The sequence below is a fragment of the Fukomys damarensis genome, unplaced genomic scaffold (genome assembly GCF_012274545.1).
Source record: "Fukomys damarensis isolate Sample0158 unplaced genomic scaffold, DMR_v1.0_HiC HiC_scaffold_12, whole genome shotgun sequence".
NCBI classification, from domain to species: Eukaryota; Metazoa; Chordata; class Mammalia; order Rodentia; family Bathyergidae; genus Fukomys; species Fukomys damarensis.
In genome coordinates, this window is record NW_022900924.1 from 42,552,401 (window position 1) to 42,571,497 (window position 19,097).

The 19,097-nt window shown below is 40.4% G+C and overlaps 1 protein-coding gene across 1 annotated transcript in view; it reads left to right on the top strand.

Moving 5' to 3' along the window:
* The window catches only part of Atp11b (ATPase phospholipid transporting 11B (putative)), an 82,806-nt gene extending 64,437 nt beyond the window's left edge, over positions 1 to 18,369 (top strand). Inside the window, exons 28-30 of the mRNA XM_010624540.2 lie at positions 388 to 553; positions 12,049 to 12,182; positions 16,254 to 18,369. Coding sequence (XP_010622842.1) covers positions 388 to 553; positions 12,049 to 12,182; positions 16,254 to 16,335 — 382 coding nt within the window. The 3' untranslated portion in view covers positions 16,336 to 18,369. The remainder of the gene's footprint in view (positions 1 to 387; positions 554 to 12,048; positions 12,183 to 16,253) is intronic.
* Positions 18,370 to 19,097: the final 728 nt, after the last annotated feature.

Here is a 19,097-nt window from a genome sequence, read left to right on the forward strand (position 1 = left end):
TGTGCACATCCGATGGCATGGGTGGAGGCGGCCTGGGCTCTGGGAGTGCATTTATTCTAAACAGGTTTTAAAGAAGAGCCTAAGATTTGAATAATCAGTCTTGACATACTGTTTCCTTGGTCTCACATCGGTATCACTGCATTGTTTTGATAGGGTTACCTAGTCAGACCCTTTAATTTTTATTAAAAATAATTGGGTTTTATGTTTAACAGTTAAGTCTATCTTGCTTTATTAGCTGTCCAACTAGGTTATGCTAATTTTCAGTTTATGCCATTTTTCTGGAGTGCTCTCAAAATTGTTACTTTCAATTATAGTAAGTTTCCATGATATCTTGACTTAAGTCTTTTTAGTTTTCACTGTTACTTAGCCCACTGCCTTTCTCTACAGGCCATTCTTGAGCTCCCAGAATGTGTACTTCATATTTATGCAGCTCCTGTCAAGTGGTTCTGCTTGGTTTGCCATAATCCTTATGGTTGTTACTTGCCTATTTCTCGATGTTGTGAAGAAGGTATTTGACCGACAGCTCCATCCTACAAGTACTGAAAAGGCACAGGTAAGTACTTTTTATATTCAGTAACTTTTCATTAGGAGTTTAGTAATAACTCTGATTATAATTTGCTCATTGTTAAAAATAGGAAATTACCCATTCTTGTCTCAAATATTTTGCAATATAAACATTCTGCCTACCAATACTCTAATTTTTTTTTCTTGTACCAAGGATCAAACTCGGGCCCTTGTGCTTGTGAGGCAGGTGGCAGAACCACTAAGCTAAATCCCTAGCCCATCTAATTTTTAAAAATTATGTTGTTATTGATAAAACTCCAAATTTAACAAAAAAATCTGAAATAAATTATTTTATTATTTTTTATAGAACAGATTTTCACAAAACACATTCTCGTTAAATATTGAAATTAAGAAATATTAAACTGCATAATGCTTAAGAATATGATTTGGGGGACTGATAGATCTCAATTCAAATCCTAGCTCTGCCACTTTGCAGTGCTGTGACTTTGAATCTTGGTTTCCTCATTGGCAAAGTTATGACTTTGGGGGGTATTAAATGAAAGAATGTTTAAACACATAGTAGGTGCTCAAAAATTATAGCTACTCGATGAGGCGGGAAAAAAGACCACAGAAACTGCAGCAAAAAAAAAAAAGAAAGAAATTATAGCTATTTGTTTGACCATGCCTTTTTTGTATATTTGATTAGTACATGAGCTAGCCGTATGTATTTGTCCTTTAACTGTACCATAGTATTGGGTGTGTATTCTAAAGAATATATTCTTATCAACTTTTATGCACGGGTAAACATTGAGTTTATTAATCAATTAGTTCTTACCTAGATTAATCTTTTTCCAGGGTTTTTTTTGGGGGGAGGGGTTGTTTGTTTGTCATTTTGTTTTGTTTTTGAACTGTAGTTATATATTTACCTACAAACAGAAAAACTGGTCCCTGAGTATTTAGTAATTTGTTTTAGGCTTCCTATGAAGTACACTGGTTTTAATTCCAGTTGATCGTATCAGTCAGCATTGTTTCTCTAGCTTTTACTTGCTTTGTTATTTTGTTTTGTTTCACTTTCGAGACAGGGTCTTCTCTATAGTTTAGGCTAGCCTCGAAGTGGCTGTGTAGCCCAGATTCTCCTCCAGTTTATACCAGTCCTCCTGCCTCAGCCTCCCCAGTGCTGAGGTTACTGGTGTGCACCACCATGCCCGGTTTATTTGCTTTGGTACTTTAATCCCAGATCGTAAACATTCTGACACCATTGAGATAGCATAGGCCAGTGAAGCCCGACAGATTTGAATTCAAATACTGTTGGACCCTTTTGTAAGGTGTATGTCCTTGACCAAAGCCACCTTGGTAGGCTTCAGTTTCCTCCTGTGTAACATCAGAAAGGTAATTATTACCTTATGTGATTGTAAGAGATACTAATGATTGGAGCACCTAACACTGTGCCTGTTACCTAATTGGTCTTTGATAAAACGTTATAATCAGAAGTATGGTGAAGCTGAGGATGTTGCTTTGTAATACGTATCTCCAAAGGGGCAAAAGAGTTGCATGATCTTATTGCATCTTCCTGTGTATATATTTGAATTAATATGAACAGACTTTTATATATCAGAAAGGTTTGTCTATCTTACTTTTTCTGATGTTCAAATATACAGTAAAAGAGGCCAGGCATGATGGTGCACACCTGTGATCCCAGCACTCGGGAGGCTGAGGCAGGAGGATCACTGAGTTCGAGACCAGCCTGGGCTACACAGTGAGTTCCAGGTCAGTCTCGACTACACAGCGAGGCCCTGTCTCAAAAAATAAAAATAAAAACAAAAAGTGATAATAGGGCCGGGGATTGAGTGGTTCTGCCACCTGTCTTGCAAGCCCAAGGTCCTGAGTTCAATCCCCAGTACCAAAAAATAATAAGAATAATAATAAAAACAATATTAGTTCTTACTGCATCTTCTATAGTCCCTGTTTCTTCATCTGTATCAGTCCATGTTTACAGTACACAATGACTACATTCATCCTGGGGAGTTCCCACAGGGACATGGTGCATCTGAATTCTTTTTATATTCCCCTCCCTGCCCTCCTTCCCCATCCCTCTAGTCTCTTTAAAGGGTTACACAGGAAATAGTGTGTACCTTAAGATAGGCCATGAGCAAGAAAAAAATTAATAGTGCATATATTTTGTTATTTAACATAAGTTGAAATGAATTAAAATAGAATATACGGTAAGTCAGACATTTTATTTGCATATGAAGTAGAATCTCCTTTGGCTCACTGAAGTAATTTCCAAATTGACGGAAGGAGATGTACATGGTTTCCTTTAAGGAAATCTCCACCTTCACTCAGATCTAGCCTGCACAGATGGGGTTTTTGTTTGCTTGTTTTTGTCCTTTTAAATTGAAGCGGTTAGGGCCTGGGATTTAACTCAGTGGTTCTGCCGCCTGCCTCGCAGACGCAGGGTCCCAAGTTCGATCTCCGGTACCAAAAAAATCGAAGCAGTTATTCAAATCCTCTATGTGGCAGTATTCCTTTGCTCCAGGCAGTAATCACTGTTATTTCAGCCTCTGTGTCACTTCTGGTTTCAGGTGATGGAGAAATGGTCAAAAAGTTAATTACTTGTTTACCAAAAATAGCAAGAAAAACCCTATCAAAAGAAGAGCTGTCAGCATTTATTCGGAGCTTTGTTTTTCTGCAGAATAACAATTTGGTGTCAAGAGTGAAGAATAAGCCAGGCATGGTGGTGCATGCCTATAATCCCAGCCCTCAGGAGGCTGAGGCAAGGGGATCGCTATGAGTTCAAAGCCAGCCTAAACTACATAGCGAGACCTTGTCTCAAAAAATTTTAAAAAATAATAAAATAATTGTTTTGATGGCAAAGCCAACACCCCACAAACACCAGTCATGTATGTGAACCATGTGTATATCCTCCTGAGGGAGCAGGTGTTGGGTATCTACGGGTTTGTCCTGTGTCTGACTCCTAGGTGACGAATGCTGCTCACTGACCTGCGTGTCCACCCCTTTTCTGTCCACTGTAGATGTACTCCAGCACAGTTGCTTTAAGTGACGAGTTCATCGCACTGCAGCCTTTGTCCAGGGCAAGGGACCAGCTGAGCAGACTTAGGTAGAGTAGGAGCAGAACCTTGCTACTCTCTGCATGCTCAAGGTCAATGAACATCAAAAAGACGGGCAGAGGCATGTATAAAGAGTGGGGCGTTTTTGTCAGCACAGCTCTGTCTCTAATTTGACCTTTATTAAAATATGTATGTTGAAACCTAGAAAAAAATCCATTTCTTCTTTGAGAAGAAAATTCAACATAACAGGGCAGAGATCTGTACTTTGTCATATATTTTTATACCTTAACTTTCTTCTCATATAATTCTAATGCTTCTGCTTGTCATATTTATATTCAAGGCTGCACTGCATGTTGAGTAATGAAAGCTACAGAAAATCCTCAAAACTTTAAACTTTTAAGTTGCACTTAGAAGTGAGATTTACTCATTTTTTGTCTTGCTTTAAATCTGTGTGGTACGTGCTTGTGTGTTTGTGTTTGTACGCTGTAATGGCTGCCTGAGCATTTCCTATCCCTGCTCCTATTTAGTGCGTCTATAAATTGAATGATATGTTTTACATGTCTTGTACCTTTATCTCCACAGACATATCAATGCTGTCAGTTTCCACAGAAAATAAACAGTAGTCTAGAGATGTCTTTTGAGATACGGGAATGAAAACTTAAATCCTAGAACATTTGATAACATACCGGAATGATGTATTAATTTTAATTCCATTTACTATTTGAAGAAAAAAGTAATATAATTAATTTTATTTTAGCACTTTTTCAATTTCTTGCCTTGTTGGTGTCTTAACAGATTCTTAATCATGTGTATTTTTAAATTCTTTTTAATTCTCTAAGGTTTCTGTCTACATTCACTTGATCAAATGAATGGCTTTGACAAAGCACCACTTAACCTTTTGTGTAATACCATGAGTTTATATTTTTTAGCCTTTTTTTTTTTTTTGGATGGGGGGCGGGTTTGAAACAGGGTCTCACTATGTAGTTGAGACTGACCTGGAACTCACTGTGTAGCCCAGGCTGGTCTTGAACTCACAGCGATCCTCCTGCCTCAGCCTCTTGAGTGCTGAGATTATAGGCATGTGCCACCATGCCCGGCTTTTTGAGCCTTTTTAAGGTTTTACTAAATCTAGGGTTTTTTGTTGATGTCAACATGTTTTTTAATTCAACTTTGAATCACAAAGGTATATAATTATAGATGAATATACAAATGGATAGTAAAGTAGAAAACAAATTTTCATGCTTAAAGCCAGTGCTAAAATCAAAACAAATGTGAAGATTCATTTTCACTTTGGGATGAGCCAAGTATTGACATCACAACTATATCAGCAGGTGATTTTCTGAACAGTGGCTATATCGCACATTATTTAATGTTTATTGTACTCAAAGGCTGCACAAGAGCTCAATATTTAAAAGAATACTCTGGTCAATTCCTTTTCAGTGAGGATAACTTTGTATCCTGAATAATATTTTTATGCGATCATGTTTTTCATTGACTTAAATCAAGCTACTCTTTGAGCAATACTAGACCTAAAAGGAATGAGGAGGAAAAAAGATCGTAAATCAAAGTGATTCCAGTTAGCCAGGCGTGGTGGCGCACACCTGTAATCCCAGCACTCGGGAGGCTGAGTCTTGGAGGATCACTGCGAGTTTGAAACCAGTGTGGGCTACATTGTGAGTTCCAGGCCAGTCTCAACTACATAGTGAGACCCTGTCTCAAAAAAACAAAAACAAAAAGTGATTCCAAGCTGTCTAATACTTTAACAGATGCAGAGGTTTAACGCTCATCAGGGGAAGGTCACAGCGAGATCAGTTTGTACTGGCCAGGTATCCTTCCTGGCCACCCCCAGTCAGGTGGCACAACACCTGAAGGGAGTGCCGGTCAGTCAGCCCACACTTGTTGCTACCCCAGTGGCCTAACCACCCACTCCCTCACTCCCAGTGTGTTCCCCTTTCTGGGCTTCCCAAGCTCCTCACTTATCAAATGATCGTTGTACATACTTACCATGGTCTGTTAACTTAACAGCAAGGAAAACAAAAAGATGAAATACCTTGCCTGAATAAAGGCCAAGCAGAAATACCAGCTGCTCACATGAGCAGTGAGTGGCCATTTGTTCACAGCTGCATGGAGGACAGGTGCCTGTGTACATCTCTGCTGCTGCTTCCTGTGACCTTTGAAGGCGTCGTGCCTGTGAATTGTGCTAAGTGGGATTCCATGGGTGCACCCAAGGCAGCTACCTGTTTATGACGAGGAAGAGGTTGTGTAGCTGTTAGACTTCTGTAAGAATTTTCAAATCTTTAATTAGGTCGGTACTTTTGAAGAACCTTTTGACTGATACAGCTGCTTTTGAGTATTTTCCTTTCCTTTATTATAGATAAGCATCATATAAACTTAAAATACTCACGAAACCAGGGAGTTCTACTGTGTGTGTGTGTGTGTTTTAATGTAAGAAAGACAGCATTATATTTTTATAGAACTTGTTATTGGTCCAACCTAAAATGGAGAAAACATAAATGAAGCAAAATCTTTTTATTATAGGAACCTTTTCTCATAACTGAAAAAAGGTTAAAAATAAAGATGGCTATAGCACATGTTTGGATTAAACTTCCTTAGGTCTCTAGCCCAAATACTAAAAAAAAAAAAAACCAACCTAGATTCGTATTAGTTATTGACCGTCACTAAAAATATATCTCAGATTAAAGATAATTTAATTTTGTTAACAAGTAATCCAAGCCCCTTGTTCATGCGTCTGATACTTGTGCTCTGCTGAAATCCAGCAAGCGCAGACTCTGCTGAGACAGCAGCAGGAGAGACAAGGAATTGGGTGTGCTTTGGCAGTGAGAAGCCTGAATCTTAGTAGCGATGAATTTCATAGAAGAAATTGAATTTTGTAACAGAAACTTGGTTCTGACTTGGCTGTGTGCTTCGTAAGAGTTTCGTGTACTGAGGACTCCTGGCTTTGTGCGCTTTCTTGTGTCCCCCTTAAGAAGCTCCTTTAAGGTCCCGTTTGTCACAGTGCACATGCTGTTGTGTGAATGTTCACTTGTGCTTCACAGTTTGTGGACCCAACTTACTAGTTTGATTCTACACCTAGGTACTGTCAGAGTATCTTTCTGTAATACAAGATTTGTTGCTTTTCTCTTCTTCTAGATGGAAGAAGATAAGGGTTCAGTCAGCTCAGCATATGAATTTGCTGAATGCCAGCACAGAGGGGAGGACAGTGGGCACCTGCTAGCTGAGGCTTGCAGCCGGCAGGACAGCTATTGGCACACTAGGTAGTACTGCGCGGGGCCTTGCCGGGGCTCGCCGTGGGGTGGCCTGACTGTCCCTGTCCGCTTCCTTCACTGTGTCCTTCACCCTCTCTCATGCGCTCTTGGTTCAGTTCTTTTCCTTTGTTGTGGTCTTCACATTTTCATATTGTCTATCCCTGAATAGCTTACTGATCTTCCTTTGAAGTTTCAGTAATAAATCATTCCTCACCTCATATTCTAACCTAGTAAGGTATTCTCACAACCTGTTGTCTTACATTCAAGAAATTACTCCCTTTGAAATTGTGTGTCAGTTTATACATCATAATGTAGGTAGACACCAAGTTACTTATCTACGTCTACTTCTTGAGCTAAATATTCGAATGAGTGCTTAGACTTAGTAATTGTCTATTAATTGATATTTAACAAACTTAGTTCTTTTAATAAACTTTCCCTAGTTTTAATACATTTTCCCGAGTTGTATCTGTAATAAAAATATGAATTGATAATGGCTTCATTACTCTTTTGAGGAATCCACTGTAATCAGTACTAAACCTCATTAGGATATGTGGAATATTCAATGGTTAGTAATTATGTAGAATAAAAAATTCTACCACTGATGGTTAATTTTGTAAGGAATAACAAGTGAATGTTCTCCCTTGCCAGCTATCCAGATAACCATTTACTCTCACCATTCAGTTGGGAGGACTTAATTTTTCGCAGATACTGATACTCTTTTTACTGCAACTGTAAATTCCTAGTCATATGTTATTTACATAATCAGGTGAATAAGTGCATCATTAAGATAAAGGGAGTCCTGGGCCAGGGATTTAGCTCAGCGGTTCGGTGGCCTGTCTTGCAAGCGCAGGGACCAGAGTTCAATCCCCAGTACCGAAAAAAAAAACAACAACAACAAAAAAAAAAAAGCAAAAGATAAAGGGAGTCCAGCCTACCATGTGACTATGGATAAGCCCTAAAATAAAATAAAAATTTTTTTAAAAAATTTTTAAATCAACTTACCAAATACAATTGTATTTATTTTCATTGTTGAATTTAGGCAACATATGCAGAAACCTCCTGCTCTCTAGAAAGCCCGAAAAGACAGTAAGGAAATATTTAAGCTGTCTTTGTCTTTCAGAGTTTCAGCATTTCGCATTGTTTGTTGTATCTCAGGAGGGAAGAGGAAGGGAATTAGAGAGCACTCTCTGGAGAGGCCCTCAGTCCAGACGCTCGCCCAGGCCCTGCTAGCAGCCTCTGCTGGCTTGCTGTAGGGAGTGTATAATCCTCAGCCAGAGTTGCAACTCACTATAATACTTGATGACTTTTGATTTCACATTGAAAAGAAAAACATTTCGGCAAACCCAAACTATGTTTTTTGTCTTTTTTTTTTTGTAATTAGAGTTGAAGGCATCTTTCCAAGTAATTGTTTAGGACTAGACCAGGTGTTTACACTGATCATCCAGTATATAAAACAGTTCCAAGGGAAAAACATACTAATACAGTTGATAGTTTTATAGTTCTTATCTAACACTACGGAGACTTTATTTGGTGTCATAGGAGTGGCATAGGTAAAAATGTAAGACAATTTTCTAACATTTGTAATATTTTTGGTAAGCAACAAAAGGAACTGAGTGTTTGCCATCATTGCCTGGCATGGCGGTACACGCCTATAATCCCACGTCTGGGGAGGCTGAGGCAGGACCAGCCTGGGCTACACAGTGAGTTCAAGGCCAGCCTGAACTACATAGCGAGACCCTGTCTCAAAACAAACAAATAAGAAACCAGTGGGCTTAGATTTATTTCCGAAGGCAAGTTCTGTAAAGATAATGACCATTTCCTTTGGCCATACATAGTCGTGTTCACTTCCATGGACGTTTGTGTGGCAGCCCTCCTTGTGGTTGTCCTGGGAAGCAAGAGTCCTAGAGAGTGAGGCTTGGCAACAGGTAAAATTTCTGATAAAATGTATGTTCTTGTTGCTACCAAGTAGGCTCTCTCTCATTAGTTTGCGTTTTTCCCTTTTCTTTTGTAGTGTTTACAACTAGTCTTTTCCCAAAGTGCTATGATTCCCTCCCCTTTCCTTGAGTAAAACAAGAGTAAATGTTCACCCCAGTCCTCCTGGCAGCCATGGCTGCGTGTTCTCTGGCCGAGCTCCCAGGTCATGGGTACTGAAATGAAAGATGTGTGTGTGGGAAAGCGGTAGTGCTTGGATGTTTGCTAGAAATCAGTACAGCATTTTCTGTAGAGAGCTTTCCAGAAACACGCTTAGCCAGCTTTTATCATTTTCAGAGCAGCTGGATTGTTGGTTTTTGTTTGTTTGTTTGTTTGTTTTTCCTACTTAGGAAAAGAAAAGGAAATAATAGGTTTTGTCTAGGTCAGAAGCTAATCTGAAGAGTCATTTCTTTGTAATGTATTTGACATTGCATAGGGTTTACTCTCTCCCTTGGGTTGTTCATGTTTTAATACTTGCCCTTAAGTATTACAGTGAATGCAAAGCAAGAAAATGACCTAAAGTGCAGGTGCAGACCCATGGACACCCAGGGCTGTGACCTGGGTCACATCTTCACTTCATCCCTTTCAATCTTTTGAGCAGCAGCTACAAGCAAAACACATGTCATTAAACTAACAAGTACAGAGAAGACCCTTGCCCTCTCCCATCTCTGGTCTAGCTCAGTAGTCCTCGGATAAATGTGCCGAAGGGGCAGTCTGTTGTTTCCTTGTTTGTAATTTCCTGTCCATCGTGGACCAGTACTTTTATGAATACAATACAAATGGATGTGGAGTGGCGCATGCCTATAATTCCAGCGCTTGGGAGGCTGAGTCAGGAGGATCGCTGTGAGTTCGAGGCCAGCTTGGGCTACAAAGAGAGACCCTGCCTCAAAGAAATTTTTTTTAATTAGGAAAATGAAAATGTTAAAAATATACAGTAAATCCCAGTTTTAAAATTATTTTGAGATTTAGCAGTTCTGTCATATTATTCGGTAAAAGTGCTATAAATTTCTCTGAACTCTTATTCTCACAGACCAGAAACGCTTACTTTGTGGATCAGATTGACAGATCAGCATCGAGCCAGTGGTCACACTTGAAGCAGCAGCTTTTGTGTAACGGGACGAGTAACAACTCTCCCTCAGGCCGAGGCTAAGCTTATGCTGCACACAGTACCTGTGCCCCCACACAGTGACGCACCCCTCCTCCAACCTGGCCTGCCCTTCTGCCCGTCTCCAGCTACTGAAATCCACCACCCTCCAACATGTATTTGAAATGCCATCTTTTTTCGTTAGATCTTTCATGCTCTCCCCCTAGTGCCAACGACATCTGGGTTTGAGCTTTCCCTTGTCTTTGCTGAGTAGGCCCTCTCAGACCATGGTATAGGAAGGTAGGATAGAGGCTCCGTAGAGAGTTTGGGGCTTGAATTTCTCCCACCTCTGTGTTCCCTTTACTGAGGTCGAGGCAGGGCTGCCCTCGCCAGTAAGTACTGGCACAGTGCCTTGCTCGGCAGATACAGAAGCTGGATTTAAGTGTTTGTCCCACTTCAGAAGTGATGCTGACAAGGAGCGGAATAGAACACAGAGAGTGACAGCTCAGAGTGAAAGGAGTAGGGAAGCTTCCTAAACTGGAGCAGCACTTCCCGGGACAGCCTTCTGCGTAGGGACACCCTCTCGTGTTCACGCCCCTTCTGGAGGAGATCAGTGTTTCCTGGTGCGTGGACATGAGAGGGGTCTTGCAGACAGTCTGGAGAATCACGGAGCTCAGGCTCCTCTCATCGAGCAGCCATGGTCTGTTCATCAGTGTTTCCCAAACTCAGTTGGCCTTAGAGCTTTTTGTTTTAAGCGAGATGTTTGTAAACATCTCGCAAATCAGTTTAAGAAACAGTGCCCTACACAGTCCTAAACTGAACGTATTTTAAATAACACATAAGGTTTCATTCTTCCTCGCTGCTCGGCAAACCCTGCAGTGCTGGTGCTGCATCCCACGCTGCTCCGAGGGTGGACCTCAAAGGCCCCCTCCAGTCCCTCACACTGCGAAGCTGGGTCGCTTCCCTCCCACCATGCGCCTGTCCACTGTGAGCCTCTCTCCCCGCTTCCTCTGTCGCCGTGGACAGAGGGGATTCCCAACCTCTGGAACAGAACCCCCCTGAATTCATTCTTCCAAAGATTTGTTAGGTAGGGTGTTAAATATGTAAAGGAAAATGATTTAGGCTTGTTTTTTAAAATGACAACCCTTGCAAAATGTAAAAGCACTCGAGTAGCAAGACAAGGGTTGGGATTCATTGAGATGTGCTCACATCATTGGTATTTCTTCATTGAAACACAGTTAAAATTGTTAGTAGTAGCTGGGCGTGGTGGCGCACGCCTGTAACCCCAGCATTCAGGAGGCTGAGGCAGGAGGATCGCTGTGAGTTGGAGAACAGCCTGGGCTACACAGTGAGTTCCAGGTCAGTCTCAACTACAGAGTGAGACCCTGTCTCAAAAAACCAAAAAAATAAAATAAAATAAAATAAAATTGTTAGTAGTAGAATCATGTTATCTTGCCAGGCTTTTTAGGCATGAATCAGTATAAATCTTGCATATTTGAGAGATTAATTCAACTTTAATAGTACTAGTTGCAAGGTTGTTTAACAAATTTCATCCATGTGCCACCAGCTTACTTTTAAACACAAGCTGATTATAAACGTGGATGACACTTAATAGTTGCTTAGCCATTTAAAGTGACCAATACAGTAATAATACTTTTATCAGAAATAACTGTGACATAGATAAATGTATAGTGTCTCGAATAGCTCATAGTAAACACTGCATCAAGTGTTTGCCGCTGTTCTTTGTCTTGAAGATCGGGTTCTGCCGGGTTGTTACCTCTCAGCTTTCCATACAGTTCGTATCTCTACACTTCTCCATTGCTGGACATCTTTATTGTGACTGCAGGAGCATTTCACATAAACAGAAACTCCAAGAAGAATTAGAACTCACTGAGTTTGAATAGGTGACATAAACCAGTCTGACCATGAGAAAAGACTAAGATCCTTCGCAAGACTTGCAGTCAGGATAGAAGATGCTTTCTATTTTTGTATAACTGTATTTCTGTGAAAGCCTCATACATTTCCCTATCATAGAAAACACATAACGTCTGTACACATTACTTTTGGCTGTAAAGTGCTGGGTGTCATTATTTCAGTACCGTTTAGCAATCTAAAGCTGTCCATAACTAATTCTTTTCTGCTTTAACCCTTCCAGCTTACTGAAACAAATTCAGGTGTCAAGTGCGTGGACTCCGCGTGCTGTTTCCCAGAAGGAGAAGCGGCGTGCGCCTCTGTTAGAAGAATGCTGGAACGAGCTCTAGAGAGGTGTGGCCCCACCCACGTCAGCAGGTGTGACTTTTCTCTAAGTAGCCTTTGCTGCAGGTGACCGTCCTGTAAACTGGAACAGGAGGAGCCTGCAGCTCTAGATGCCCAGTAAATCAGCAGCTGGTTTTACCAACTGAAGCAGGAAGTCTCCTGTTCGTTAGCCCTCTGACTGACGGTAGATTTCACCTTGTGGCTTTGGGTGGGGCTCTTTCACTTACAAAGGAAGAAAAAGCACCTCAGAAGAGACGTCATCCCATGAACAAAGAAATTCTGTTTTATAATCACTCAAATGTGGTGAATAGGCGTGTGTATGTGGTATTTTTTTTCTTGGTTTGTATAACTTCCTTTTTAAAATCCTACTGCCGCTTCATTTTCTGCTGATTTCTCCTTTGCTTTGTCTTTACAAAGTAATCTCCATGCACAGTAAAGTCAGATGTCTTTGCTTTTCTTATTCTTCATGTATATTTCCCAACTGGTCATTCAAGGTTAAACACACAAGGCTGTATTTCTGTTTCCTGACCCTTCTTTATGTCTGTAATGTAGTTTTGAAATTAATTGTGATTTTTTTAAGTTTCTTTTACTTGGTGTTAAGTAAATTATGGATCAGAAGAACCTTAGCAGTTATGTCACCTCCCAAGTCTATTTCTTGAATTAGATTTATCACAGCTTTTATGAATAATAATCAGAAAAGACAATTTTTGGTAAATACCATTTAAAAATCATTCACAGGTGGAATGGGTTCATTCCTTCCTCTGTCTCCGTGTGTTTGCCCCAAGTGTGTATCCTTATTATGGGGAACTATGGAATAAGCAATCACGTTCTCTGCGCTTGGTGTTGGTCGCGCGAATGATATCAGAGTCACAAAGGTGAGAGCAGCATTTCCCGGGGTCCCTGAGGGTCATGACGGCTTCAGAGATAGGAGTCCCATCCTCCCCACGGCGCCATATGGGCAGCGCCTCTCTGTGCCGTTGCTTAGAAAAGCTCCCTTCCTAGAGGCAAGGAACAGGGGTGGGGAGAACACTACTTTTACCTGTTGGCAAAAACATTGTTTCGATGCTTAGTGAGCTTTGTGAGTGTTTTTAAAAAGTGATGACTGTGATATCATTCGTGTATTGAAATGTGGGTGGCTTTTACCGGTGAACTCTCGGCTGTCACTTTACCTTTGGCTCTGGCCATGTCTTTATGGTACAACTGAATTGATAAATACCATTTTTATGTTAATGTAATGCCTATGGTTTCAGTCCCCATTTACTCTGATCTCGTTATAACATGGGGTCCAAAATATTTACGTAATGCTGTGATATCATTTCTTAGTCATTTCATCCTACATAGAAGGGTTATTGTGAGGTTAAATTTATTGGGACTTTGTTATATCTTATACAGTTGTATTATAAAATACACTATAAAAATGTAGCTCTGTCATGTACCTAGGCTACTGAGTTTCTCCAAAGATGTTCCAGAAGGATCTAACTTACCCTGTTTTAGCTAATAACACAGTTTTCCCACACAGACCAAAATGGGAAACAGACTACGATACTATACAGAGCTTCTACAGAATTTTGTAAATTTCTACTTCAATATAAATTACTTTTTAATGACAATGTACATCTTCGCTAATGACTTATTTAAAACCTAGACTAATTTTAAGACCCTGTATCCCCGGGCATCACTGCACTGACCAGCGAGTCCCAAAGGCGGCTCTTACCATCTGTATTTCTCTTCACTCAGAAGTGTACCAGGGCCGGGGATGTGGCTCAGTGGTTCCGCCGCCTGCCTCGCAAGCACAAGGGCCCAAGTTCGATCCCCGGTTCCAAAAAAAAAAGTACACCAGTTCTTTTCTAAGATTTTTTTTTCTAATAAAATGTCTAACCGTAATTAATATTTTATTTGACAGGTTATAAATGCCTTTGCAGCACTGTCCAACATTTCAGGTTATACTCATAATGACTTATCAGTTTTCTTTTTCTTTAGGTGAAGCTAAAGTCTTTTCAGATCTGTTCCTGTTAGTTTTTTAGGGGATAAAAATCATACAATATACAGAGCTACTTGGTGCTTTTCAAAGGGCTATATGAACATTATAGTTAAACAGTCATCTTGGTATGTAGGAGTTTGTTTTCTGCAGAAAACTGTATTTGTGAAATATGTTTGGCGTTTCCTTTTGGATTTTCAAGCAGCTTCTATTCTGCATTTCTGTTTCATGTCTAAGGTGAGGATGGGATAAGTCTGTGACCTCTGTTACATGATGTAGAAGCCCTTGGCTGCTTGTTCCTTTGACATACAAAAGGAATGGGCATCACTTGAGAACTACAGTAGGGATTTTATATGACAGATTTCTCTGCTAAGTCTTATCTAGTCACAAAAATTTTACTTCTATTTTATGAGTTGATGTTACCAAAGGAGTACGCCATACTGCAAACTCAGCTTCAGAAGGCTGTGCCGTGTGGTACCCTGAGGAGCTGCATTTCAGCGAGTATGATTCTGTATATGTGTTGCGCTAAGAGTTACATTTTCTAATCAAAATGACCTTTTAAATAGGAGTTTGTTTTGTTTTGTTTTTTGGTACCAGGGATTGAACTCAGGTCCCTGTGCTTACAAGGCAGGCGGAAGAACCACTGAGCTAAATCCCCGGCCCCTAAATAGACGTTAATATGCAGTTCAGGTGTTTAATACTCTGTCAAAAGTGATGTTCAGCATTCAGTTTGCATGTGTCCTTTGAAAAGATAAGACATAAAGGAAAATCTGATAAGCTTTCTTCAGTGTAAGCAATGGTTGGAAAAGGAAAAAACTAATATGAAATATTGGTAGTTTGGAATTTGACATTTGACTACAGATAATTAGGCTGTTAACAAGTTCCAGTTGAAAACATAGTTCCCCCCATAAATATTTACTGTGTAAGAAATCTCCATATTCTTTTCTCATTCATTTATTCTACAACTACTGGGTGCCTAATGCGTGCCAGACACAGTTCCAGGTGCCAGAGAGAGAAGTGAACAGCCCTTCTTAACCTGAGGTAGATGGTGTTCAGGACTTCCTGGAAGCCACTAAAAATCAGAGAACTAGTGCAGCTGCTGATTGTTTAGCCAAGTCTGTAATGTTGCTAGATTCCAAACTTCACAGTGACTGCTTACTTCATTGATTCAAACTTACCTTCCCCGTACAGTCTCTAAAAATACAGAAGATACTTGGTAAAGACCCGTGGGGCCCTTCTGAATGCCAGCCTCTTTCTCACACCTCTTCAGGGAAGGTGTCCGCCCTGGCAGAAGTTACATGAAACATATTTATTGCTAAGTACTGTTAATCTAATAAAAGCCACCTTTTTCATTGGTGACCCTAATACTGTCCTTAGTAACAGTTGGACTGTTTTAAGCGTGGCGGGCTACTTTTTTGGTCATGAGTTGTTTTAGTTTAAATTAATTCAAGCTAATTTAAATTTACAGCTATATATACTGAATTGCTTAAGGGCCTTGTCACTCGGATAAGTAGTTAACTTTTCCAAACCAGTAAAGAATCGCTTTTTCTTAATTGAGTGAAAATGCTAGTGCCCTGCAAGTGTCTTTGATATCTTTGAGTAAGGCATTTACTTCATTCACGCTAATGAGGCTGAAACATCCAGCGGAGAATTTTGTAACTGAAAAAAGTGTGACCAATAATGTGAACGTGCTATTTCATCCCAAGGCTTTTGTAAGTGGGAATTTTGGGAGGGGGTTTTCTGTAATGTCACCATACAGCCTAGTTGCTTTTCAGTAAAACTGAATGTGTTTATGTCCAAATAGCACTTCATTTTGGATTACTAAGATTTTAAAAGCATCTCATGCTTTACTACCTCCAGATAATGTTTCAATGCTAAAGAATGTCTGGATTTTGGCTAATATTTTTACATGGTAACTAGGGCATAATTTTCCCAAGTTTTTGTAAAATGTAAATAGAATGGGCATTCGATGCTAATGTGAAGAATTTCTCTTTAGCTTAAAAATGAACCAGTGATTATTTTAAGACTCGAATGTATTTCAGTCCTAAATTTTAAGACTCAGCTTTTTTTTCTCAATTAAAACACAGGCCCTGGTGAGCCAAACCTTTCTCTTATTATTACTCTAGATCGTGGAGCGCCTCGGATCCTTTCTGTACCAGCGACAGGAGCGTCCTGACTCTCTCCACAATGGACTCATCTACTTGCTAAAGGGCAGTAGTACTTGTAGAGCAGTTTCACCTCCTTTCCTCTAATTCAGGGCTGATCATCCTGTAAATGACCACTCTAGCCCTGAAGTCACTGCGAAATCTCTGGAGTGGTTCAGACCCACTGCAAAAAAAGCATTAACATGAACCCCTTTCCTCTTCCCTTAATTTGAATATGAACATGTCAAGAATGGTGAATAAAGACAGTTTCGTTCTTTTTGTCTGGGTTGTCCCTGCGCACATGGGACTCCTAATGCATTTCAGCATGTTGCTGAGGTCGCTGAGATCACTCCTACTTAATGTGTATTTTTTAGGGTTAGATTGGTTATTTTCTTCTATTTAAATCTGCTTCTGTAAATTGTGCTGAAAGTTTGCCTTGAGAACTCTATTTTTTTATTAGAGTTATATTTAAAGCTTTTCATGGGAAAAGTGAATGTGAATATTAAGGAATTTTGGTACCTGGGTGATTTGTATTGCTAATCCATTAGTGCGTTTTAAAGTCACAGAGCAAACTAGGAGAATGCATCTCCCCTCGCTGACTGCAGTGTGGGTAGTGAATTGATGGCCGTAGCAGGTTTCTCTAAGCCTGCTGTGCCTCCACCAGTGAGCTGTGTGTGTAAAGGGTCTGTCCTGGGCAGAAGTCAGAAGTCAGGTCTGTGCACCAGATTTCAAAGTGATGTTTACTGATTTTTTGCCCAAATGTAAAGAACCTATAGTGGGTGAATTAGAGATCTTTATCATATTAATTTAATATCTTCATCATTGGCTCTTTTGCATGCTTTAGCCTGGCTAATATACATTTGGTTTTTACCTCTTTCTGAAGGCTCTGTTTATATTAGTATTTTATGACAATGTTGTAAAGTTCAGCTATATCAATAAAAAGCAAGTTTGGACAGTATTTATACATTGCAAATAGTTTTAATTATACAAATCAAAATATGGTTAATTAGATCAATAATAAGAGGAGAGCCCCTCTTTGTGACCAACTTAGAATTACTCCTGCCTTTCTGTAAACTAAACTTGAGGGTAAAGGATTTCTGATAGGGATCTTGCTGTTTCCCGGTTAGAGCGGTTAGAGTGTTAATCTGAGGTGGGCTCTGCAGAGTGAGTGCCTTTACAGGTGTGCTGTCAGGTGTGACTGTGGACAGTGAGAAAGTCTAAATACTAAACTTTTAGCAGCAATGAATTAAAATGCTAAGCATGACTAGTCAGGCACATGTTGGTCTAGTTAACTCCTTGCATCTCAAAACTTAATTTCCATCTCAAATTTGTGTTGTCATTTGTTTTGTCAAAAGCATTGTTTTTAGGGGCCAGGGATTTAGCTCAGTGGTTCTGCCACCTGCCTTGCAAACGCAAGGACCTGAGTTTGATCCCTGGTACCAAAAAAAAAGTAATGTTTTTAAGACCTGGAATGATCATTAGTTTAAGAATGATTATCTGTAGCATATAATGATCATAATATAAAATAAAAATTAGAAGAAAAGTTAAATGAAGTTTTGCCAAATTGTCCCTTAGGGATGTAAGTCCTTTTTGGAGATTCATTGTACAACTCTTAAAGGCTTGGGCTGGTAGACAGAGAACGATAGAGTGACAATTAAGACTTCGCCTGTGTTTGCGCGTATGCTGTTGGCTTGCTAGGCCATTTGTCCTTAAACAGTGCAGGGTGTTACATTATCTATCCCAGTACTCCAGGCTACGTACTTCCCTTCTTGGATATTCCAGTGTTAGGTTTCAGAAGATCTGTTACTCTGGAAATACAGGAGAGGGACGGTACAGTATATACAATGTGTACACTCACTGTCACATGTTCCACAGAGGAAGCAGTGCGGAAATATTCAGGATACTTTAAGAGATAAAGGATAGCAGGAATTTGCTTTCTCGTGGAATGTCTTCTGAAGCGTACATGTACACTAGGACAGCCAGGCCTGGTAGCACACGCCTGAAATCCCAGCACACGTTAGAGCCACCCTGGACCACGTACTAAGACTGTCTTAAAGAAAACACTGAAATGAGTCAGTGGTCCCACGTCACCTCTGCAGTAACAGCGCGCATGTCCATCAGATGAACTGACCACTGACACAGGTGAAGGACCACAGGCGGCCCGCCGGCCTCCACGGGGCCGCTCGGCTTGACCACTGCAGCCACAAAGGAGAGCTTTTTCTCCCTGGTGCTGGGCATCAGATCCAGGGCCTTGCACGTACTAAGCAGGCACTCTACCGCTGGGCTATTGGTATACACAGCCCCACTTACTTTAAAAAAAAAATTTTTTTTAAATAAATAAGACCAAGAATGTAACTCATGGTAGAGGCTTACATAGTATGCGTGAGGCCCTGAGCTCAGTCCCAGCACCAAAATCAGCCACTCAGTGACACCCACTGACGTGCCCTTCCTGCTCTATTGTTCAAAACTTAACTCCTTTTTTAAAGAAAGGATATCTTGTAATTTTAAGAGGATTTCCTTTTATTTATTTATGAACATAATACTGGGTTTTACAAACCTTCAGTAGTTTTCTAGTACTCATGTTCACGTTATAAAACTTGCTTCTGTGAGCAGTAGTCACCGAAAAGCTTCCCCTTTTGCGTTTTTTCTTTCAAATTCTTTGGAAAGTACACACTGATGAGTAACTTCCTCCTGTCCCGGAAGTAGAGTAGGCTCCGTGTGTCACCGCTGGTCGCCCAGTGGTCTCGGGTCTGTGCCCCGAGTGCTTGCCTCGCCTGTCAGAAGGCGCTGGGCCTGCAGATAAGGACTGGCACCGAGTCCTCCGCA